This window comes from Schistocerca piceifrons, chromosome 1, assembly GCF_021461385.2.
Source record: "Schistocerca piceifrons isolate TAMUIC-IGC-003096 chromosome 1, iqSchPice1.1, whole genome shotgun sequence".
Taxonomy (NCBI): Eukaryota; Metazoa; Arthropoda; class Insecta; order Orthoptera; family Acrididae; genus Schistocerca; species Schistocerca piceifrons.
This window is the reverse complement of record NC_060138.1, coordinates 1,251,165,986-1,251,191,854: the sequence shown is the minus strand read 5'-3', so window position 1 is coordinate 1,251,191,854 and position 25,869 is coordinate 1,251,165,986. Positions and strand designations below refer to the sequence as shown.

The 25,869-nt window shown below is 43.5% G+C and overlaps 1 protein-coding gene across 1 annotated transcript in view; it reads left to right on the top strand.

Moving 5' to 3' along the window:
* Positions 1-1,594: 1,594 nt before the first annotated feature.
* The window catches only part of LOC124780234 (dapper homolog 3-like), a 112,575-nt gene continuing 88,300 nt past the window's right edge, over positions 1,595-25,869 (top strand). The window contains exon 1 of the mRNA XM_047253766.1: positions 1,595-1,858. Within this exon, the coding sequence (XP_047109722.1) occupies positions 1,595-1,858 (264 nt within the window). The remainder of the gene's footprint in view (positions 1,859-25,869) is intronic.

Sequence of the window (25,869 nt, the reverse complement as noted above, 5' to 3'; positions counted from 1 at the left end):
CTGCCCGGGAGGTTAGTGTACTTTTCCGGCAGTGTACCTTTCCTCGTCGTGCAGATGCTGTCCGACATGGCGAGTAGTTCGACAGCCTCTTGTATTGTACTGTGCATATTTTTTTGCAGGTCTACCTTGGTTCAGCGTTTCCTTCAGCCTTCGGTGGTTTCTGAAGACGTAGTGCTGCCTGTCTCTTCACCCTTGCCTAAAAATATTCCATCGTTGTACCGGTGATTGGACGTTAGGCGGATTGGTTAGTCGGTCGGTCGGCGCCTAAGCTGCCCCTGGTTTGAGTTGCCATCCTGTTACGTTAGAACAACTCTTGGCTGCCTGTCTCACCTTACCTTATGTTTGAGTTACCTTCCCAGGCCGACCATTGGAACACTTGTTGAGAACCGCTTGTCCTGATTCCTTAGATTGTAATGTTTGTTTTAAGGATATTTGTAATATTCTACTTGCTGTTGGTGTGGCCTACAGCCGAGAAGTAATTTCACTTCTTTGGTAATAAGGCCATCAACCGTGTTGCAGTAAGTTTTAAAACGAAGTATTTATCTTAATATGTGCTATTTGGAATAGTTCTCCTGACTTCTAATTCAGGCCTTCAGCCGTCTGTTGTTTGAGATTACTTTTGGAAGTCCACTGCACAAATACTGAACCACACTGCCTCAACGGCCATCCATAATCGTAGAAGTGTTGATGTTAGAAGACCTCTCGATTATGTCCCACAAATATTCGGTAGGATTCATGTCAGGCGATCTGGTGGCCAAATCATTAGCTCGAACTGTCAAGAATTTGCTTTAAACAAATCGCGAACAGCTGTGACCAGATGACGTGACATCGTAGTTTGTAAACATGAATGGCTGTAAATGGTCTCCAAGTACCCGAACATAGCCATTTACAGTCAATGATCAGTCCATTGGAATCAGAGGACTCAATCCATTCCATGTAAACACAGCCCACACTATTATGGATGGCTCAAATGGCTCTGAGCACTATGGGACTTAACATCTGAAGTCATCAGTCCCCTAGAACTTAGAACTACTTAAACCTAACCAACCTAAGGACATCAGACACATCCATGCCCGAGGCAGGATTCGAACCTGCGACCGTAGCGGTCGCGCAGTTCCAGACTGAAGTGCTTAGAACCGCTCGGCCACATTGGCCGGCGAAATGTCGTGGGATCTGATCCTGATTGCACTACAAAACTGTCCATTTTAAACCAGCATTCAACTCCTAGCGATGTGAGGAGTCGCAGAAACGACACCTGGTTGGGATTCCAACGCTAAATTGCAGGTCCTCTTTCCCCGACAGGATTACTAGGCTATGTTAGGAACACGCTAGTCGCCGAAGTGGCAACTAATTGAAAGACTTGTACCGCGCCATTGGGCCACAAGAAATTATTAGAACAGTACTGATAGGTAGCAGACGATTTGCTCACACTCCGGGTGGTGCACTCAATTCCCGGAGCCCGGCGGAGCTCGGATACAGACACTGGCTGGTGGAAACCTAATTTTCCCGGTCGATGGCCGCTACTTTCTGCGCCGGCTGTCTCGGAATTCCGATAAGCCCAATAATTTCAGTTCATTGTTCGTGAAGACCGGAGATGGCGGCGCCTCGCGGAGGAGGCCGGGAGGGCTGCAACTGCGCGCGCGCTCCCTGGGGAACCGACGGGAACCGGGGAAGAGCCCGCCGCCCGCCGGCCATCAAATATTCAGGCGGCAGGCGCGCACGCGCCGCAGGTAATGGAGCGCACGCCTCCTCTGGGGAGCGGACCCGCTCCCAGACACTGGCCGGCCAGGGGCCGCCCCGGCACACACAAGTGGAGGCGCCGGGCGCGACCCGCCCGCGCTACTGGGGCGCGTTGAGGGCGAGTTTGTGGCGCCTGCGCGGCTCCATTCTTACGCTAATTCTGTTTCCCCCGATCTCGCTCTGCTCCCTGCTCAGTCTTCCCCTCTGTCTGTTAAACGTTCTGATACCCAGTGGAAGTGATACAGGTGTCTCGGACTGTATCGTCTGATGAGGGTGGTGTGGATTTAGAAGAAGATTCCAGAAGAGTGGATATAGGAATGCCGGTTATCAAAGAAACAACTGGTTTTGTTATTTCGTTATTCTCCAAAAACTCAAAAATAACTCGTTTATTTACTAACCGATCTTCGGTTTTTCATTTCTATACCAAGAAGAAATGCAGACGATAAACGGGTATTCATTGGACAAGTATATTGTACTAGAACTAACATGTGATTACATTTTCACGCAATTTGGCTGCATAGATCCTGAGAAATCACTATCCAGAACAACCAATCTGGCCGTAATAACGGCCTTGATAGGCCTGGGCATTGAGTCAAACAGAGCTTGGATGGCGTGTACAGGTACAGCTGCCCATGCAGCTTCAACACGATACCACAGTTCACCAAGAGTAATTACTGGCGTATTGTGACGAGCCAGTTGCTCTGCCACCATTGACCAGACGTTTCCAATTGGTGAGAGATCTGGAGAATGTGCTGGCCAGGGCCCGTGCGGGACCTGTGACATGTGGTCGTGCATTATCCTACTGAAGTTTAGGATTTCGCAGGGATCGAATGAAGGGTAGAGCCACGGGTTGCAACACATCTAAAATGTAACGTTCACTGTTCAAAGTGCCGTCAATACGACCATTAGGTGACCAAGACGTGTAACCAATGGCACCACATACCATCACGCCGTATGATACGGCAGTATGGCGATGACGATTACACGCTTCCAATGTGCGTTCACTGCGATGTCGCCAAACACGGATGCGACCATCGTGATGCTGTAAACTGAATCTGGATTCATCCGAAAAAATTACGTTTTGCCATTCGTGCACCCAGGTTCTTCGTTGAGTACACCATCGCAGGCGCACCTGTCTGTGATGCAGAGTCAGGGGTAACCGCAGCCATGGTCCCCGAGCTGATAGTCTATTCTGCTGCAATCGTTGTCGAACTGTTCGTGCAGATGGTTGTTGTCTTGCAAACGCCCGCATCTGTTGACTCAGGGATCGAGACGTGGCTACACCATCCGTTACAGCCATGCTGATAAGATGCCTGTCATCTCGACTGCTACTGAAACGAGGCCGTTGGCATCCTGCACGGCGTTCCGTATTACCCTCCTGAACCCTTCGATTTCATATTCTGCTAACAGTCATTGGATCTCGGTCAATGCGAGCGGCAATATAGCGATACGATAAACCGCAATCGCGATAGGCTACAATCCGACCTTTATCAAAGTGGGAAACGTGATGGTAAGCATTTCTCCTTCTTACATGAAGCATCATAACAACGTTTCACCAGGCAACGCCGGTCAACTGCTTTTTGTGTAAGAGGAATCGGTTGGAAACTTTCCTCATGTTAACACGTGGTAGGTGTCGCCACAGGCGCCAACCTTGTGTGAATGCTCTGAAAAGCTAATCAATTGCATATCGCAGTATCTTCTTCCTGTAGGTTAAATTTCGCGTCCGTAGCACGTCATCGTCGTGATGTAACAATTTTAGTGGCCAGTAGTGTACATGTCGCCCAAAGTGGCGACTGTTATGTAAAGCCTTACATGGGTCTGCTTACTGTGCGCAACAGATACTCAGATCTGCACCGTGTAACTTCCTAACCAGTCATATGTGCTAGCCCAGCTTTTTTCACCTCGGCTACTTTCCGGTTGTAGAGGGAAAAAGGGTTTCGGTTGGCCTGAAGGTGATGAGCCGGTCTTTCCGTAGTCCTCCTAAATGCATAGTGGTCGGAGCCGGCTAGGCTAATTTTAAGAGCGACTAAGTTCCTCGATACTGACTGCTACTTGAGGTAGAATGAAGTGGCTGATGGAAATGGCTACATTCTGCTGCTGATTCGGATTGGCTGGGAGGCGTGAATGTAAAATAATTGTGTGCTCCGGTCTGGAGTCGGGCAGTAGCCACCGTGGGTTGTAGAATTTAAGTGCCCTCATTAAGGTATAAGGTGTATTCGTAGTGTACCCCAGAAGACAGTAGAAGGTGACCCCTCATAATGAACAGAGCTATTTCTGAGAGTGTTTAGAACTGAGAGATTCCGAAAGTGTGTGCCCACTTGTAGTCGCGGGTTTCAAATGGTTCAAATGGCTCTAAGCACTAAGGGACTTAACATCTGTGGTTATCAGTCCCCTACATTTAAAACTACTTAAACCTAACTAACCTAAGGACATCACACACATCCATGCCCCAGGCAGGATTCGAACCTGTGACCGCAGCAGCCGCGCGGTTCCGGACTGAAGCGCCTAGAATCGCTCGGCCACAGCGGTCGGCTCGCGGGTTTGAGATCGAGTTATTCTGGTTAACAAGTCGAGTGTTGCCGTTTAGCGAGGATGAAGACTCTCAGCAGGCACTAACCACAAATCAGGATGTGCAGCCACATATCTAGCTGGAGGTGGCGTACTACTGAACGAAGTGGATTCGTCGAGGTCTGATTGAAGCTAATAAATTCCAGTTTTTCCGTATCAGTTTCAGTATCTTGGTTTTCTGAGAATTTTTCTGTTATTGACACAAAACTTATTTCCGATTTGCTATGTACAGAGTATCTGCGCAAGTTGCTAGTAGCCACTTGGAGGTGGTGCAGAACTGTAAGCGGTGTACATTTTCCAGTCCAACTTTGGGATCTGGGAAATTTTTGTAAGTAGTTGGACTGCTACAGGGTTTTTAATTTTTGGCGTTAGGTTAACAGTGTGTCGCCAATCAAAGCGAAGCTGGCGTCCCTTGTTTATATTGATCTGATGCGGCAGCGGTGCAGAGGAACAATCAGGGCTCGCCAATAAACAACTGAAATCGATCCACGGAGCAGTACGTCACGTGGTTTGTCTCGATCGCCGTTCAACGCCAAGAGTGTGTGGATTCTGCCTCCAGCGGATGCTCCACGTCTCGGACGAAATAAATATTGTAGCTTGTGCCTAGCAGTCCAGACGACCGTTCATCATTCGTATATCGTGTAACGTGAGGTGTACAGACGGACTATTTCAACGCGAGACTTCTGCTTCTAATTACATTGTAGATTCTCTAGTTTGAAAAGATAGGAGTCTAAGCTGCTGACAGTTTCACTGCACAATATCCACTGCCAACCAAGAAATTTGTTACAGCCGAAGTGGATGTAAACGATGTTAGATATTTATTGTATCTGTACAATATCGTAGCAAGACTACATGACTAGAAATGTGTGTGATTTATGGATCCACAAGGTGCGAAATATAGTACACGGACCTCCCAACTCTCGCAGCGACGACGGCTATAGCCTGGGTCATGAACGAGTTGAAACGAGCTTCGAAGACAGATACGAGTATCACAGTTGACACTGCTTCAACTGTACGTCAGACTTCATCAACTTCGTGAGAAGAGAGTGATCACGTTCCAGAGTCTTGACAAGCTATGTTCAGATGTTTACAGTTAGTCAGGAATCTGGAAATTGCTGGTCAGGGTAGCTTTTAAGCAGCCAGGACAGCGCTGGCTACATACAGTCTTGCTTTATCTTATTAAGAAATAAGATAGGGCACAGCCATTGCCATTAGCACATCAGTAATTTAACGCATGTTGTCAAAATTGCCGGCTATGCATGCCACAGACAACGTTTTGTATATGCAATTACACCCAGTACCATATTTGCCCCACATAATGATGGCAAATGTCAGCTGGCAGTGGTCATTATCACGAGAGGCTCCATACATGCGTGACGCCGTATGTAGTTCATATAATTCAGTTTCCTGTCCTATGGCAGGTGACGTGTCTGTGTTATCCTGTAGGACAGAGCAGAAAATGTATCTGACTTCTTGCACACTACCCTCATGGGACGGTAGACATCTTGCGTTGTGTTTTGAGTGTAGCCCTCCTGAATTAATTGATACCATATACGTGAGTGTCCAGGGATCCTGACAAACAAGAGCAACAAAACTGCAGAACGACTAGAAGCAGATGTTTCCCTTTCGTATTAGAAGCATAACACAATCCTATCACAATCAAAAATTTTTTAAACAGGAATAAAAAAACAAAATGAAGCCACAGGGCGACAGGGTATGTTACGATTTTTCAGAATCGAGCCAAATTTATAAAGAACTTTACAGTTAGAGTCCACTTAACATGGCATTGCACCCCTGTGTAGCATGGATCAAAGCTCTGAACGACATGGGTACGGTCTCATGAAGCCGTTCTCATCCAGTCGTATCTTTTCCTACAATTAGTTTAACTGGTCCTTGATATACTGGATGCTGACACTGTGACACAACTGACGTCTGATCTCATCCTGCTCGTCCAAATGGAGACATGAGGGGATTGCAGTGTGTTTCGTTCACAATACGGTGATCCTCCCTTGTTGTGGTCGCACATGGTCGCCTGAAACCTTGAGGAGAAACATGCGCGCCCATACGTTCCCATGTAGTCCAACGTCGGGCCTCTATCACAGCTGAACGCCAAACAGATTTTTCACACTCTGTCAGCTGCTGATAACGCTGTCTCACAAGTGTACGCATTATCTCTGTACCCTTCACCTCAACATCTTAATTTGTTTGTGGCACTTACATATGCTACCAGACCTGGTAACAACACTAAACACTAGTAACACTAATGTGCTTTGGTGGCCTTTTTAGCTTTCACAGAGAACTGCAGCTGTAACCATTTTTATATCTTACGATTGTGTGTACATTCGTCAACGACTTCCAGGTAATACACTTTTTCTTGTCAGCAGTGTATAAAAGTAGGAGTGTAGAGCCGATACAAGCACATTTTGCATTGTTGCCAAATTTCCGCACTCCCCAGCTGGGTACATGGTTGTATTGGCAGCTGTGGCACCATCACAGTTTCATTATGCCAATTAATCAATTCAGTTATGTAGCCCTCCACTGCGTCCTTGGCCTCCTCTCCCCTCCCCTCTCCTCCCCTCTCCCTCCCCCTCCTCGCCCCCTCCTCCCTGGCATACTGGTGGGAATTGTGAATTTTGAAGGGAAATTCAGACAATGGTGGGAATTTCTAAAATGACAGGGATTTCTTTGTCCCAAGGCTTTGCTGACGTCTCACTCAGACACCACCCCCCCCCCCCCCCCCCCGCCCCACACCCCACCTGGGAACTGGAGGGAAATACAAAATGATGGATGCCCTTTCTGGGACTTCATTCCCTGTCATTCTGGGTGAAATGCACAAGTGCACACACCCTACACAGGGAAAATGTCAGTCTATGCCCAGCAGCAGGAAGGGAAGGTTAGGTTAGTGTGCTTCATTTATTTTGGGGGGGAAACTCAAGTAAAATTAGAACCTATTGACGTAGTTTATCATAAGGATCTACCCTAACACCACGTCTATATGCACAGCACTACGCAAGTTGCTCCAAAATCGCAACACAACTCGAAAATTGACTATGTGATACAACTGGTGTTATCCCGCTAGAAAAATAAAAATTCACAATACCACTCGAAACTAGTGACAGGTATACTCAAAACAGATAGTAGCTCTACATAGGGTGACCACTGTACCTATAAGGAGAAATAAATCTCTCTGCTCCATTAGTGAACGGCGGAAAAAGGCTAGAGTGGAAGGTACTATCTTCACTTTTGGCGAGAAGTGTGCTCAAATGATGAGATGTTGGCGTTGGAGAGAGAGGAGTTTTATAAGTAAATTACAAGTAAGCATACAACTGATGACTGTGTCTATAGCCTCCTACATGAGGAATGGAATAAGGTGATAACAGACAAGCATAGGGGAAATAATTTTCAGCAATTAATGGTGATGCAGCGGGGTGGACTGAAGATGCATTTCACAATTCAGGGAGGCTGTTGCCTGTGCTTGAGTTGTTCTTGTTTCTGACATGGTCGGTCAGCTCACAGTGAAGGATACAATTTTGCGTGGCCATATCCATCCCTTTTTACTGACCGCGTTTGTATGTTTCACTGTTTGACGTCGGAGTTCACTATAGATGCCCCCTGCAGCATAGTATGACAAAAACCCTGGTGCTCGTAATTCAAATAAACGGTGTTCCCATTATTTCTCGACAACGTCATCCTATTCCACTGGTCCCGAGAGGTCACCTTCATACAGCTGCCTTGTAACTTTACAGAAATTCATAGTAAAAGGAAAATGGCAGCAAACCATTACTGAACTGTTAGGAAGGCCAATACATGTTAGCACACTGATGGTAAATGCTTCACTATGCTAATTATACATCAAAATTGTCATGAAAAATTCAGCACTCGTAAAGAACGGTTCATAACGGAACACATGTACTGGTAATTGAGTGAAATCATAGTAATAACCCAATTACCGCAAAAACTGACCCCAAGAGATTGCACCAGGAGAGATGGTGGCAGCTGCACGTATGTTCCTCTCGATGTGCTGTCACAAAATAACCAGCGTAGAGCCAGTCTTACCTCCCCTCCTGCCACCCTTCATCCCTCCTTCTCCTCACCATTGACAGGGATACAGGAGTGTGCTATCCTGTTGCTGTGGTCCACAAAGGGGTCTATCTGGCGGCAGTGATGTGCTATCTCCGGCCTTCGGAAATCGGTCACAGATGGATAGAAGACTCAGGACCAGGACACTTCCTGCACGACATTAAATATATTTCTTAGTAAGAGACTGCACAGGGTAGCCGCGTGGTCTGAGGCGACTTTTTACGGTCCTTTCACGGTTCGCGCGGTTAGATTAAGTAGTGTGTAAGCTTAGGGTCCGGTGACCTCAGCAGTTCGGTCCCACAAGACCTTACCACAAATTTCCAAAAAATTCTTGGTAAGATTGTCACCTTTCCCTCACCCCCACCCCCTCTTGAAACAGCAACAAAATTCAGGGAAACCCTCCAGAACGTTGTTTCTGACGTTCGCTGCCACCCGGCATCGCATTCCGCATCCGCCACCAACTGCCATATCTGGGAGCAAAGGCTTCAGTCCACTGCAATTGGAGGCTACGTCTCCAGCGAAACAACTAACTGGGGGCTGGCCGTGCTATCGATTCCTACAAAATCTACAAATACGCAATAGGCAACGACTACAGTGAACCACAGAACAAAGTGAGGTAAATGACAACCATCCCGTCTGCATATTGTTCGTCTGAAAGTGTAGCTGCGGTTGTCTATGGGACACGCCCTTACACAGCCAGTAGCACCCCCTGGAAGTGCACGCCACTCTGAAAACGAGAAACATGTCAGTAAAAAAACTGTATTTAACGTCAATGCAGCTGTTATAAGCAAGCATCTATTAAAAAAAACACGATTGTTACGATAATAAATGTCCTGAATGAGATTTTCACTCTGCAGCGGAGTGTGCGCTGATATAAAACTTCCTGGCAGATTAAAACTGTGTGCCCGACCGAGACTCGAACTCGGGACCTTTGCCTTTCGCGAGCAAGTGCTCTACCATCTGAGCTACCGAAGCACGACTCACGCCCGGTACTCACAGCTTTAGTTCTGCCAGTATCTCGTCTCCTACCTTCCAAACTTTGCAGAAGCTCTCCTGCGAATCTTGCAGAACTAGCACTCCTGAAAGAAAGGATATAGCGGAGACATGACCTAGCCACAGCCTGGGGGATGTTTCCAGAATGAGATTTTCACTCTGCAGCGGAGTGTGCGCTGATATGAAACTTCCTGGCAGATTAAAACTGTGTGCCCGACCGAGACTCGAACTCGGGGCCTTTGCCTTTCGCGGGCAAGTGCTCTACCACCTGAGCTACCGAAGCACGACTCATGCCCGGTACTCACAGCTTTAGTTCTGCCAGTATCTCGTCTCCTACCTTCCAAACTTTACACAATGTCCTGTTTTCACGAAAATAGTCACCGTCCATTTCATTTCAGTTTTATGAGCTAAATCGGTACAATTTATTACGTTGCCTGCAGTATACAGTTCAAATTTCTCTCTCTACCGCTACCTGTCTCCCATTATTTTGTGAAATCCAATGATGTGAAAAAAAAGAACTGCAGCACTGCCACCTATTACAGCGTAGAAAACTGCGCAGGTCGGAGCTCTATAGAGATAAATCTGACTGATGTGTTAACTTATCTCCTATTCATGTACTCCCTGCATAAAATCGAAAAATCTTAGACTACCTTACATCTAGCACAGAAAATAACTGAACTGGTATGATCATGTGCCATCATCATGTACCTTGAGAAAAATTGTTGAAATGGCTCTAACTACTATGGGACTCAACATCTGAGGTCATCAGTCCGCTAGACTTAGAACTACTTAAACCTAACTAACCTAAGGACGTCACTCAGATCCATGCCCGAGGCAGGATTCGAACCTGCGATCGTGGTAGCAGTGCGGTTCCGGACTGAAGCGCGTAGAACCGCTCGGCCACAGCGGCCGCCTACTACTGGAGAGTCCAGACAATCTTGATACAAAATATTCGTAATATAATTAACAGGAAGAATTTAAATGTGCTTACATCATCTACAGATCTATTTTGCTTTGGTAATATGCATGCTGAGTGTATGTGTATGTATGTGGAGCTGTCGGCGGCAGACAGTTGCGGTTCAAATGCATAACTTGCTAACAGTTCGTGTATAAATTATGCTGCTGGGGTGACACATTCTGTAGGTAGGGATAAGGAAAATTTTACGGTCCAGGATGATAAGTGCAATCGAAATACTGTCAACTAATGAATAACTTATTACTAGGATTAAAAAATACCCGAAATCTGCAGTTTATAGAAGCCCTGACAGGGTTGTGGGGATGTGTCAGAGTTGGAAGGCATAAATAGGAGCAGCGAAGCACATCTCGTAAGCAATAAGAGCACATACGTATTCGAGGAAACATCAGAGCAGCAGCAGAAAATCAACTCTGTACACACGTCAACTCCCTGCTGCAGATCCTAACACAGTAGAGTGGAAGTCACTTGAAAGTGTAGAACTGTGCCAGACTTTGAGTTTCCATCAAGTGCATTGCTACATGGGTTTGCAGACAATCTCTCTGATGTTCTGTAGCAGTACACGCAGCTGATTCCAGACTCCGAGTTTCCAATATATCCATTATCTGCACCACTTGTTGAGCCTCTTCTAGGTGTGAAACGAGTTTTACTATACTTTTCATGTTCGTGCTACCTAAAGTCCGTGCATGTAGATCATCGAGAAGAGGGGAATTCTTAGGATTTTTAGTAGGCTAGCGTATAAAACCGGAAAATATCCTCGTATAAAATAAAACAATGCACAGTTATGTCTGCAATATGAAAACTATCTAAAAACATGAAAAATGACAAAATCGGTAAAAAATCGATGAAATCCTAATATAACTACAGTATGTTGATGGAAAAGACCCATAATTGAGGGAAATACGACGAAATATGTAAAATCACGAAAATTCTGAAAAATTATTCAAACTGACTGAGAAAACATAAAACTGAAGAAAAAGTACCACGAAATTTGGGGAAGTGAGGTGGATTGGGGACAACCAGACCCTCAATTTAAAGAAAAGCTTAAAAATTATGCTCCATCTGCTTTCAGTTTTAATTCGCCCCTTCCCCTGTAAACTATGTGGCCTTCCGTAACACATATTTTTACAAAGATGATGTGAGTATTACACAGAAACGCCGTATTAAAGCAAGCGATTCTTATCTATCCCAATCCAAGGCACTGTTATCAAACATTCAGTCAAATATAGATATTTCCGAATTACAGTTAGTTCTGGCGAGCAATGTTATTCCATAAGTATTAAGGAGAAGAACAGGCTGAAGCCATTCCCTAGGGTTTTCTGAGGAGAGGTGGCTGATGCCTTAATAGTGTGAGGAGGAGGTACTCTAAGGATGTGGTGTTGGGATAAAATTGCTGTACTATACGACACATGAACAAAACTACCTAACATCAGGTTATGACTTCCAAGTGCAAATGAAATGACCGTTGTGAAGGTACTGTAAACCGCGATAAGACTGTTACATCTCCGCTGGCTGCTGATCGTGGTGTTTTCTCACTCGTATAAAGTCGCTGTTTCTTTGTGTACTTTTTCATGCAGCAGACCCGGCGTGGTAACTCATTGTATCAACTAACGAAAATATTCATGTCTTTTCCTCGCTTTATTTCCTAGTGAGGGACGGCAACATGTGTCAAAACCGCTAGTGCTACCAAAAATCACGACTGACACAGGAAATGTGATTGAGTGTACGCATGTTTCCGATTTAAAAAGACGTATGAAAGCCTCCAGTTTCCTAAGAGACAGAACAGCCGACTCTCGAGCTCATTCTATTTAGTTTACAAGCAGTTAGAGCTGCGGATATATGCTAATGGTACCTTCATAATTAGGAAGCAGAATAGGGTAGACAGAAGCATTTTATGATTTTAAAGTTTGTCACCGTATGATTGGGGTAGAGGGCTCGCAGTGTGGCTGTAAGTCAGATATTCAAGATATATGTCCTGCATTAGAGTATTAAGAGGTTTGCATTACACATGACTAATTGTTGGGAAACCATATGGTTTCAACATTATAGCGTTTTTAAGTTCAGAACCATGTAGCCTTACGAATGTGTGTGTGTGTGTGTTTATGCTGTACTGTCATTTTCCTCTTGTCAGTACCTTCTTGGTGCTGACTCCAGACACTGGAATAATACTCTAAAACTAACAGCAGAGTTGATTTACAGAAAATGTTTCAAACTCCATTTGTCTGGAGCTCCATCGTGTATAAGCCACGTGTTTCACCTTAAACATGTCCACTATGCACCGATAAAGGGTGCTAACCCTGTTGATACGCAGACACATGAAGAGTGTAGTGCACTTTGGTAGGTGCCGTCAGATTCACTGAGCAGCAGTTACAGACAGATTCCCCTGAGCAAACAGAGAAAAGAAATATTTCTTGCAGTGGGCTGGACATGAATGTGGACTTGCAGACTGGGGAATATGGTTAGTATGTTCTCTATCGGTTTCTGGCTTACCATAAAAATAGTTTCCAGGCTCTCGTAAAAGATGGCCACAGTATTTACAACAGTTACAATTTCCTGCAATGACTAAATTATTATTAATAATATGAATAAAATCAACCAGCCGCCCAACAAAATCTCAGCCTCATCTCAAAGGAATCACTTGGTATGTGTTACAGTGTCGGTCTCGCTCCAGAACGCAGCGTCGAACATCATTGCCTTCACTTGCTGCGACTCCTGAAGGGGACATTCACACAGTTCATTGAAACTGTCGCTAACACAGTTCAAGCCATCACAAAGGTGGAGGTGTACATACCCTCTATTAATGTCCACTCACTGATGTGTGGATACTTTTTATCACAAGGTGTTTGCTGTGACCAAGACTTCCGGTTTTGCCGATTTCTGCTGACTGGGGACTGGAGCGAGATGTGTCGGTATAGGAAGCAAGTAACAAAGCTGAAACTCATGTGTAGTTAACTTGCTCTTCAGTCAGTGCTTCTGCCACTCAGAGGCTTTGTTTTGTATAAGCTACTGTCTAAATAAAAGTGAATTTTGTGGATGATTAGTAATAATTAGGAGCTGCTGCTCTTTGCGCCTATAGACAGCTATACTCTGTTCACCTGAGTTGAATTAACTTTTAAACATACGTTAATTAGTTGGTTTGCTTCGTCATTGCTGAGGCACACTACATTTCCACTAAACCTACTTACGGAAGTCAGTAAAAAAGTTGACGAAAGTGCGTTTCACACTTGTGGAAGGGAGAAGGGTGAGCTGCTGGTCGGGGTGGGGGGGTGGGGGGAGGGGGGCGTTGTTTTGTCGGTTCTTAAAGAGCTGGACCACGTACGTTAATAGGTTCGGCACTGAATGCAAGCAGGCAACTTCAATGAAAGACCTATAATTCTGATAACTTGTAGATTCCATAGTGATGAATGTGTTAGGAATCTTGGATGCTGACAATTTCAGAAAGGAAAATGATCAAAAGGGTTATAATTTTGTGTCCATAGCCACACTGATGTAGTTATGCAGTTACATGTTTACTCATCCATTGAATATTTACAAAATGACGACACGCCATCTTAATTGGAAGGCAAAAAATTCTTAAAAATCAGATAATTTATTCATATAGCAATTTTATCAAAATATACTGTTACACTATTCAATAGTATCACATCAGTGGTCATGACCACACCGCACTACAATACACTGCATACATACGAACAGTACATTCCACACGCAAACACACACTTTCGGTTGGCATAATGGCATGAAGAGCTAGATGATACCACAGTATTTTCCTTTTTTTGAGTCATCAGTCTTCTTACCAGATTGATTCAGTCCACCACAAATTCTTCTCCTGCACAAACCTCCTTATCTCGGACTAGCCCTTGCAGCCCACGTCCTCAGCTATCTACTGCACGTATTCCAATCTGTGACTTCCTCTACACTTTTCGCCTTCTGCAGCTCTCTCTAGTGATCCGAACGTTGTTCCGTGATGTCTTAACGTGTATCCTATCATCTCATCCCTTCTTCTTCTTCTTCTTATTATTATTATTCTTATTCTTAGTCTTCTCAGTGTTCCCCATGTATTTCTTTCCTCTCCGATTCTGGACAGAGCCTCCTCATTCCTTACCTTATCAACCCACGTAATTTTCAACATTCGTCTGTAGCACCACATATCGAATTCTTCGATTCTTACTGGTTCTCCCTCAGTGCATGTTTCACTGCCACACAATGCTGTGCTCCAAACGTACATTCACAGAAATTTCTGCCTCGAATTAAGGCCTATATTTGATACTAGAAGACTTCTCTTGGCCCAGAATACCTTTTTGTCAGTGCTAGTTTGTTTTTATGTCCGTCCGTCATGGGTTATTTCGCTGCTTAGGTAGCAGAATTCCTTAATTTCACCTTCGTCGTAATTACTAATCCTGACGCAAAGTTTTTACTGATCTCGTTTCTGGTGCTTCTCCTTACATTCCTTTTCATTCGATTTATTCTCAATCCATATTCCGCACTCACTACACCATTCCATTCAGCAGTGCCTGTAATTGCTCGCCACTTTCACTGAGGACGTCAATGTCACCAACGAATCGTATCATTGATATCCTTTCACCTTGAATTTTAAACTTCCCTTAATTTTCGTCGTTGCTTCTTCGATGTATAGATTGAACACTAGTGGCGAAAGACTACAAGCCTGTGTTACATCCTTTTTAATCCGAATGTGGATTCACTGTAAAAATAAAGGGAAGTTTTACTTCATATAATGATAGCTAACGTGGTCAACGGTTTCGAAGTAGTCCAGTACTCAGTAAACGTTGATGATGTTTTTCCGAAAGTCAGTTGGTATATCGCCAAACTCATATTCTACACACCAACGTGAATGATCATTCTATTGCCACTTGCCCTAGTGATTCTAGAAATTTTGATGGAATGTTATGTATACCTCCCGCCTTATGTGAACTTAAGTCTTTCAAGGCACTTTTAAATTCCGATCCTAATACGGATTTTCTATATCTTCTATATCCATTTCTCTTTCTTCTTCTAGTATCACTTCATTAAACGAGTTTTCCCCCTCATACGGGCCTTCCATGTTCTCTTTCTACCTACCTTCTTTTAGCTCTGCTTTTCACATTAGAATTCTCACTGCATTCTTAATGTTACCAATCTTGCTTTTAATTTCACCGAAGGTGTGGGGTCCCGTCCACTCGTCTCGTATAGGGTGCCTAAAGGATGCTGCGTTCTCGGAATGCTATACAACAATTCAAGAGAATAACATTAATAGTTTTTTTTTCATTGAAGCAGATAGTCAACATTTAATTTTGGAATTACAATAACGTGTCGCAAGCGATGGGCCGCATTCTGACAATCAACTCCTTTGCTGTATACAAGGTCCATGTAAGCAATTGATGTGGATCACACGTCAATGCTATAGTAATGCTATCCCAGTACTATGTGAATACCGTCCGACCGAGACTGGCAGGAGCGGCGCTTTATTCACTTCGTCTAGATGCCACCCCTATTGTGGTGACGTCCTGGTCAACACGCTATTGGCTGACGTCGTCTCACCCACTTCTCTGGTCTTGCGTTCTTCGTCTTCGTGCCGGCGCTTGTCGATACGCCAGAACGTTCGCCCCCCCCCCCCTCCCCAAAGCGACGGATCGTCGTGTAGGGGGACCGATCACTGTGCGCGTGGGGGTGGGGGTGCGGGGCATGGGGGGGGAGGGGCTTCTAACAAAACGTTCCGCTTCGCCGTTTGATTGTAGATAGAACTGTGGACTAGTTATATGCTGTATGCCACTGCGTTCACAGAATGCTTCGAAGTCATTGATGTGAACTGAGGGCCGTTCCTAGAACGCAGCATCCTTTAGGCACCCTATACGAGACGGGTGGACAGGACCCCACACCTTCGGTGAAATTAAAAGCACGGTTGAATGCAGTGGGAATTCTAATGTTAAAAGCAGAGCAAAAAAGCGGGTAGGTTGAAAGAGAACATAGAAGGCCCCTATGAGGGGGAAAGCTTGTTTAATGAAGTGATACAAGAAGAAGAAAGAGAAATGGATATAGAAGATACAAGAAATCCGTTACAAGAATCAGAATATAAAAGAGCCTTGAACTTGAAAGTCTGAAGGTCGCATAAGGTGGGGAGTATACATAACAATCCATCAGAATTTCTAAAATCGCTAGGGCAAGTGGCAACAAAATGACTATTCACGTTAGTGTGTAGAAATGAGTTTGGCGATATACCAACCGACTTTCGGAAAAACATCACAAACGTTTCCTGAGTATGGGACTACTTCGAAACCGTTGAGCACGTTAGCTATCATTATATGAAGTAAAACCTCCCTTTATTTTTACAGTGAATCCGTTTTCGGTTTAAAAAGGATGTTACACAGGCTTGTAGTCTTTCGCCACTACTGTTAAATCTATATATCGAAGAAGCAACGACGGAAATAAAGGAAAGTTTAAAATTCAAGGTGAAAGGATATCAATGATACGATTCGTTGATGACATTTATATCATCAGTGAAAGTAGCGACCAAGGTTGTCTGACACTATTACTTCAGTTAAACCTTCGAGGAAACAAACAGATGACAACATCTGAATTGTGCTATGTGACGCTGTCAAGTTCATTGGCACAGCAAAAAGTAAACTTGCTATACGAGTCAACCACAATCAACCAGCGAGTGTTCCGACAAGGTCCCGCAAAGCCTATCTGCACACGTTGCCATGGCGATTGCGACTTAGGACAAGTAGAGAATTTTGCTGGCGGAGCAGACTGGTTTTCCGCACAAGCGTGATACTTTGGCATCATGCGTTCTATTTGGGTGTCCAAAACCCTTCCAAGTACAGTGTTGACGCGCTAACTGTTCCGTGTGAACAATCCCCCAGTGTACTTTCTTAAGTAATTACTTGCAGAGCTTTAGGGATCAACACACGTGACTGTCGACCGTCAATCTGAACAAGAATCACTCCTTTCCGCACAGAGAGGCTATGCCGACGGGCAAAGTATCGGCGCACTACAGGGTTCTGTATGATATGCAAAGAACGAGGTGAAGATGTGCGAATGTATGTTAGAAAAATGTTCAAATCGGAATCAGTTTCCGTTGCCTGTGCAATTTTCCTATAGTTTAGAGGAAAAGCATCGTTGTGACAACAATATGCAACAGAAGCGTCAAAGTCTGTATCAGGGCCAATCGGAAGATGTGCGAGTGCGTCAGCATTAGCATGTTGAGCTATCGGACAATACACTATCTCATACTGGTATTGAGACAACAACAAAGCCCATCGTTGCAATGTTTGGGTTGTTCGTACAGGAACCGGTTTCATCTGATGAAACAAGGACTGCAAACACTTGTGATCCGTTACTAAATAGAATTCACCGCCTACAAATAGTGAAGAAATTTGGTGATACCATACACAATAGCCAATACCTCTTTCTCAGTTTGTGAATAGCTGCACTGAGCTTTGGACATTTTTGATGCAAAAGCAATAGGCCTGTCTTTATCACGAATTCTGTGCGAAAGCACAGCACCGATTCCGTAAGAGGAAGCGTCTACTTGCAGCACAACTGGCTTGTCAGGGTCAAAATGAACTAAGCATCGACATCTGAGCAATGCATCTTTAAGTTTTTGAAAAGCTACTTGGCACTCATCTGTCGAAACAAAGGGGACATTCTTCCGACGCAAGCGATGCAATGGAGCTGCGATTTGTGCAGCATTTGGTATGAACCGTACATAGTAGTTCATTTTCCCTAAAACTGACTGCAATTATGTGATACTGCGAGGAACTGTCAATTCTCGTATGGCTAACAAGTGCCACTAAACAGGATGTACACCTTAACTGTTGATGGAATGACCAAGATACTGCAACTCAGGTTTAAAAAAATCACACTTGTCCAGTCTACACTTACGTCCTGCGTCCGATAACACATGAAACAAAACACGTAAATTTGTAATATCTTCTTCATGTGTTCGACCGACTCACAGAAGGTTGTTTTGACTTTTCTATATGCTGAATCAGCCATTTAGACGATAATTTATTTTTCGATTACTTCACATTTTTCATACAATTATTTTGCCTTAACTTCCCTGCAATTCCTATTTATTTCATTGCCGAGTGGCTTGTGTTTCTGAGTTTCTTAAGTGCCCTGAACATTTCTGTACTTCTTTCGTTAATCGACCCACTATAGTATTTCTCCAGTCACCCATGATTTCTTCGCATTTACCTTTGTTGTACATATACTGTTTTACCAACTTCTATGATTTACCGTTACAGAGTCTAGGCAGAGCTTTCTGTAGTAGGAACCCTCCAGAAAAATAAGATTATTAGATAATGCCAATTTTTCCCATTCTCTTGTCTGTATTACCTAAATTATTGTTGACTTTGCAGTATGAATTAAGAGGTATACATGTATTTTATTTGTCTCATTAATCTTCTTGGCTAAAATATTCTATATTTTTTCCCTGGTAGAAAATGCTGTTTTTTGAAATTCTTGGTAAGTTTATGCTGTCTCCTGTTTCATGGTTTTGAATGGTTTTATTTGTGAAATATTTGATGTTCTTCTTGATGCGCATAACAGTTGATGCACTCAGAATGCCCAGTTAGAAGACTTGCAATAAGGCATTGATCGACCCGAATTTAATGTAACACCTCTTTCCTGTAATTTGAAGACTGGTTACATTTCGTGTTTGGAGTCACCAAAAATGATTTCATAGTTCAACATGGGGTGGATGAACGAACAGTGGGTAACTATAAGACATTGTCTTCTACGTACTTATGAAAGTACACTAAGGGCATAGGATGATCATGACATTTCCTTAGCAATAGTATGTGTGTTTTCATTCCACTTCAGGTGACAATCAATATTAATAACCAAATCTTTTGTGTTCGTTTTGGAATTTAATATCTTTCATCGACATTCCATTTTACAGAATTTTTTCTTTCTTTCAGCAGAAATCCTTGCAGTTTGTTCTCTTTCTGCTCAGTGTGAATTTATTGCATGACAACCAACTATAAACATCCTTCAGGATTTCATTTGCTTTCCGTACTAGGAGTTCTAATGTTTTATTTGCGGTTACCGTATTGCTGTCATCGACAAAAAGATTTTTCTAGGTGTCTAACATTGTATGGAATGTCATCCTTCTATATAAAAAATTACATAGGTTGTAAGACGCTGACCTGAGGGACTCCTTTGTTGATATACTTTGAATGTGATGAATATTGCGCTATTAATTTTTCTTTATTTGAAGCCTGTGCTGCCTTTACCCTTCCTGCCTAGTTGTTCAGCAGCAATCAGAACCATTCACTGGTAATTCCTTTTTTCCCTAATGGTTCTAGTTTTTTTGTAGTACAGTTTTATGTCAACAGCATCAAAGGCATCAAAGGCATCTGATACATTCAAAAACATGAGGCAGTTGTAGACTCTTTTCCTATCGATTTCGATGTCCCCAGACACCTTATCCCCATGAAGCTTCTTTCAAAATTTTCGAAAACAAAATCAGGATGAACCATACCGTGTTGATTACTGGCAGATAATAAAAATTGAGCTCTAGCTTTCGAACCAGCTACCTGGCGGAAACCTGCTTTAGCTCACATCTGTATTGTAATCTTGAAATTTATATGTAAAGTGATAATAGGGTAATGTAGATTTTACTTTCAGGTCATTAACATTGAGGGACCTGAGCCTGAAATATATAAAATATACCTTGTACAAGGCAGTCACTGTCCCTCAATAAAGCTGTAAGCCTAGTCTACGATAATATAGTATCATATGATGCAGCTTTAGTAAGAATAATAGTCGACATTAGTAATAGGCAATACTATGTTGGAATATGTTAATAGTAACAAATTAAAGCTAGAAAGTTGAAAAGAAGCTACAAATCCACAATATAAAGAAGCAGCACCAGAAATAGATACTTCACTAATTTTTCAGACGAATGAAATACAATTTGAAGGTTATGAGGTAGAAACTTTGAAGGCACACAAATAAAATTATGTGAAGAGGGTAAGTACGACAAAATAATGAAAGGGTATTGAAAGTAAAGAAAGGAACCAGGATAACCTAATTAAATCCGTCGCAGCCTATAGATGGTCGAAGCCAATGGAAAATAAATATAGTTTCATCCTGATGTGTGAAAAATCGTAGAAACGTTCTTTTTCCCTAATAGAAAACTATTACAAATAAGGAGTTTTCTCTATGGCTCATAAATATTTTCAGAAAGTGTGTGGAATGGCGCAGGATACAGTTATGTATTACAAACAACATCTATAGCTTCTGTTTTAATAATAACGTCAACGTTGGAGGTGTGGTGGCGGAGGGGGGAGGGGGGGGAGGGGAGAAATACGCGACCTACAAAGAGAGACTGTTGTGTAAACACAGTGTGTGGTGCTCTAGACATCTGTCAATAACTTATTTCACATGCCGCTATAGAAAAGTGGTAAATGAAAATAATTCATCGAAGCAGAGATTGGAGTACGAATGGAACGAGATGAGGATAGCAGGAGGGTGGGTATGAAAGGTGGGTGGGGTGGAATAAAACGAGCAAACCAAACAAGACGGTCCTGCGGGAAGTTGGGAAGCGACTGAGAGCACATCAGTAGATCAAATGCAAGAATGGAGCGCACACAAGAGGAAAGAATTCGCGAAAACTCCGCTATCGCTAATTGAACTCTGGCTGGCGCTGACAGGTATTCGGGGCTGCGGCATTGGAAAACAAACACGGCGCAGATACTCCGTTCACCTGCGAGTCCCCGCGGGGATAAAGGCCCGCTCCGAGGGCGCCGGTAGGGATTTTGTGTCTCTGGTCTGCGGCTTCCACGCGGTCTCAGTGCGCCTTGTTTTACCCAAATGTCAGAGAGGTGAAGTTCAGCGCAGATAACGGGGTGCCAGCTACATTCCACAACGTTCCATTTTATCACCGAGGACTTGGTCCCACAAAATATGATACCCATACAACGTGTTGTGCGTCTCTGTTTCCTTAAAACACATTACTGATTGGGAGCACGATCATGTAAATTCTCATGAAAAGTCTTTCATACGTATCGGAGACCTGGACAAAACGATCCCTGGGGGAAATACGATAATTCTTAATTTCTGCCAAGGCAGTGCTGCACTCTAATGGAGAATTCATAAGTAAAGTCTCCGCATGAGGCTGAGGTTACGGCAATGATGTAATTTCGCTATGTCTTCTGCAGCAAGGTTTAACGAAGCGTTGTTGATCTAAGGTGTTACAGGTAAGTTCTGTAACTGCAGTTAACACGCTGTGTTTTCTCTTTATTTATTCACTAATACATACACGTTTATGGCATTAAGAAGCGAAGTTGCAAATACTTTATTTTGAACAAACATTATGTTGTTCCCTTAAGTTTCGGGTGTGTAGCCGCACGAATTCTCCTTCTTCTTCTAATATTTCGGCTATATAACGCTCAGCCATCTTCAGAGTGAGCCGCAAGACTGCCGCTCCAGTGCTCGCTTCGTCCGTTTATACTCGTATACCGCGCAACTGCGCATGCGGCCACAGATGCAATTGCGCCAGAGACGTTGGTCGGCGGCAGAGACGTGCACAAAGCGCGAGTTACTTCTATGACTCCGCGGTCGATCTGTGTTGACAAGTCGATATATCATTGTGAGCTGCACTGTGACGATGTCTTTGTGAGTTTATTACACGAAGTGCCGGATTCCATATGATTTATGATGTTTGAAACCACTATATTAATTAAAACTCTATTAAATCTCTATTAATTGAAGTGAGATTGGCTTGACGACGAATTTATTTAATATAATGCCTTCAACTATGATAAATCATATGGAATAAACTCACAAAGACATCGTCACAGTGCAGCTCACAATGATACATCGACTAGTCAACACAGATCGACTGCAGAGTCATAGATGTAACTCGCTCATTGTGCACGTCTCTGCCGCCGACCAACGTCTCTGGCGCATTTGCATCTGTGGCCGCATGCGCAGTTGCGTGGTACACGAGTATATAGGGACGAAACGAGCACTGGAGTGGCAAACTTGCAGCTCACTCTGAAGACGACTGAACGTTATACTGCCGAGATAGTAGAAGAAGAAGGAGAATTCTCTTGCTGCACACCCGAAATTTAATGGAACAGTCTTTGCGCCGCCAAAACCTGAAAATTCACAAACATTATGTTTTCTGTAGGACGAGGATCCCGGGCAAAATTATCACATTGGGCGTTTCATTATACCCCATAGTGCTCATGTAACACCATTACGGAATTCTTACATTCGTACTTATGCTTGTGTATTTTATTTCTTTTTTATCATTTACCGGTATGTTCATTTATGATTTAAGGATTTATTTATTTAATGATTCGTTCATTTACTTGTACGGGACTCTTTATTGATTTATTATTTATAACCACCAATTTTCATTTATAAGTTATGTTACTTTATCGGTATGTTTATTTGTGCTTCAGTTTTGCGGCTTCATGTGTTTAAGCATTTCAACTTTTTGATCCAACAATGACGTGACATTACATTCGGAGAACTTACTGTCGAAACTGGTGCGCTGGAAACATGAAGAACGCCATTAAAGTAGTTCAGAATGGAATGCCTGTAAAAACAGCAAGTACATCAGCTTTGCTGGACAAGAGTTTTCGGTAATTATAAACCTGCGTTCTCACACTGCCAAGAGGAAGAATTAGCCGTACCTTGGATAGGGAAGCAAGATTCTGTTGTCTGACGTCAAAAGCCGAGCACCAACTAGCAGTACAATTAGCATAGCAAATGGTATAACACATAGCTCTAACACTGTACTGGGTTTGGCGGTAGAGAATCGATTCCATGGATTCCTACATGATCATCCATAGCTCTCACTCAGAGTTTCAGAATCGACAGCACTTGCAAGAATCCGGGCATTCTATGGGCTCGTAGTGACAAACTCTCGACATTTCTGGTGAAGTGAATTCTGATCGGCCATATCTTCTCCACAGAATTTCACATAGAATTCGGCAGTTTTGGCGAAGAAGTGACGACGGCAAGTAGGGCGAATTGTGTTATGTGAGCATGGTGAGTTGACTACAGCTGTCTATATACGTCTGCTGGGAAACTTACGTACAATCTATGCTCATACGTGTACTGCCAGAAAAAGGATGAGTTAACAGATGGAATGCCACCGGGAACTATTTTCACCTGCAACTCTAGTGAGTGGATGACGCTCGAGCTCCTCGAGAATTGGTCCGACATTTTTTCCAACATACAAGGCCATCAAAGGATGATCCAACATTGCTGATAAGTCAGACAAAACGTCTGAATGTTATTGAACCTGCCATGAAAACATTTTGTTACCGTAGTATATTTCCCTCTCCGTTGTACACACAAGGTTCAGACGTTAGATGTGCCCAAACTGTTTCTCTTGAAAGCCTGGCGCCTGTTGTGACTCGGCTCTGGAGCAGTAACTTAATAATCAGACAGGGGCAGTAGTGACATTTTTCAAGATAAAACAATCTGCTTATCTTAAAGCAAGCAACCCCCTTATTGGTATAAACGGTTTTGAAGAAGGGCGAGATAAGTCCTTAAGATCCCGAAATATTTACTGCTGCCGGCTTTATATCGGCAGAAACTCACGATCATGCAAAAGATCGTTCAAATTGCGCAGAATTCAAAAATGACATTAACTCTGAAGTCGCTACCAATGAATTCACACAGCACACAACAAATGACAGTGAGTCAGGAATCAGAATTTCTGTGGACCCTGTCTACTGGATTTGGATTTTTTCCATCCAGGACGAAGTGGAATAGAAACATCTTCTCTTCATGTATATAAGGCACAGTATCAACAGCGCGTAGTACGTCAGTTCCTTGGTGCCAGTCCGTATCATACCTATTCTCAATCCGGAAGGACCAATCTGTGTTACGAAGAGGAAGAGGTATGCTCTACAGTACTGCCTTGTAGCTCGTATAAACATACTTTTTTGGAGGAAAAAGGAAAGAAGGATGGTAAACAGAAACAGCAAGGTGGACCTAGCAATAAACAAAGACATGTATAAAATTGTAATAGCTTTATGAATGCAGAGTCTCGTGGCGCTAAAACTGAATAAAGTAATCTCTGATTTCCACCCGCGTCAAGTGATTAAAATTACTTGAGCTTTCGGCCAATCGCTCCTTGTCCATTGTCAAGTGATGTGACTGCCAGCGGGTTACTGGTCCTTACATTCACTGGTGGTTGGCTGGGACATCACTGTTGCTCACGGCATCTCTATATATATGCACACGCTGACTTGGAATTCGACGTGCAGCTTCAATCGCGCGATCGCTGAATTCCACGCCGTGATGAGTTGCAGGCCACTGTCTGTGTATAGTTTGCTATCAGTGATTTTTATTTCAATGGCTTCTTAAACTACGCAGATCCATAGGGCGGTAGTGCGAGTCATGACAGGTGTTTTATCAAATTTTGCCCTGTGACAGTGTTCTAAAGCACGCTCAGCTAAAGCAGATTTCTTGGGGTAGGGCGATAAACCCTCTCATGCTCCTAGCTGCGATGTTTCACTGTGCGTGTTGTTGGTCCGACGTATGACTGGCCATACTCGCAAGATATCTTGTGGATCCCAGGTTTTCTGAGAGCTGCTGCATCTTTAATTGGTCTCATAATTGACGGATTTTTGTTAAAGGCCTGAAGATCTATTTGTTCTTTGGTCTTTTCACAAGAATTATAATTTTTGCATCTCCAGCTTATCTTGCCGACATGGAGTCACAGAATGGCAAAAAAGCAAATTTCCTTTTTCCTTTCGTCCGTCGGTGGTCTTATTGTTATTATTGCTTAAAATCACTTCATTTATTTATTTATCAGACAGACTGCTTTTCAATGGTTAGCCCATTAACTTCAGCTCTTCATGGACAAATTTTGGGATATTGCCTTAGACACGGTGCCATTCAAAGTCTAGTTACTGCTTTCGATACTTTGGCGACACGTTCGTCGTTTGGCCCCAGAAAGTCACCTCAATGGCACTAACAGTAACATCTAGTTCACCATGGAGGTAGAAAAAGACAATGCAATGCCCTTGCTCGACGTCTTCACCTGCTCCATTCTTCAGGAACAGCGGCTATTGCGTGCATCAGATAAACAAAGTGATTTCAAGCAAGAATCACAAGAAGACCAAAGAGAGGACAAGGGAAAGAAACGTGCTTTTTATCCATTTTGTGGCTCCGTGTCGGGGAAGGTAAGTTGGCTGCTGAAAAGGCACAGGATCCATTCGATCTTCAGGCCTACGACAAAAGTCCGTCAATTACTGAGACCAGTTGAAGACACAGCAGGTCTCAGAATACCTGGAATCTACAAGATACCTTGCGAATGTGGCCTGTCATACGTCGGGCAAACAGTACGCATTGTGAAAGAGCGCTGAAAGCAACAGGAGAGGTTTTATGGCCTACGCTACCCCGAGAAATCCGCTTTAGCTGAGAATGCTTAAGAAAACGTCACCAGATAAAATGTGACGAAACATCTGTCGTGGTGTGCACTATAGGCTCCTGGGACCGTATAACTAAAGAAGAAAGTGAAGTAAATGTCACTGATAACA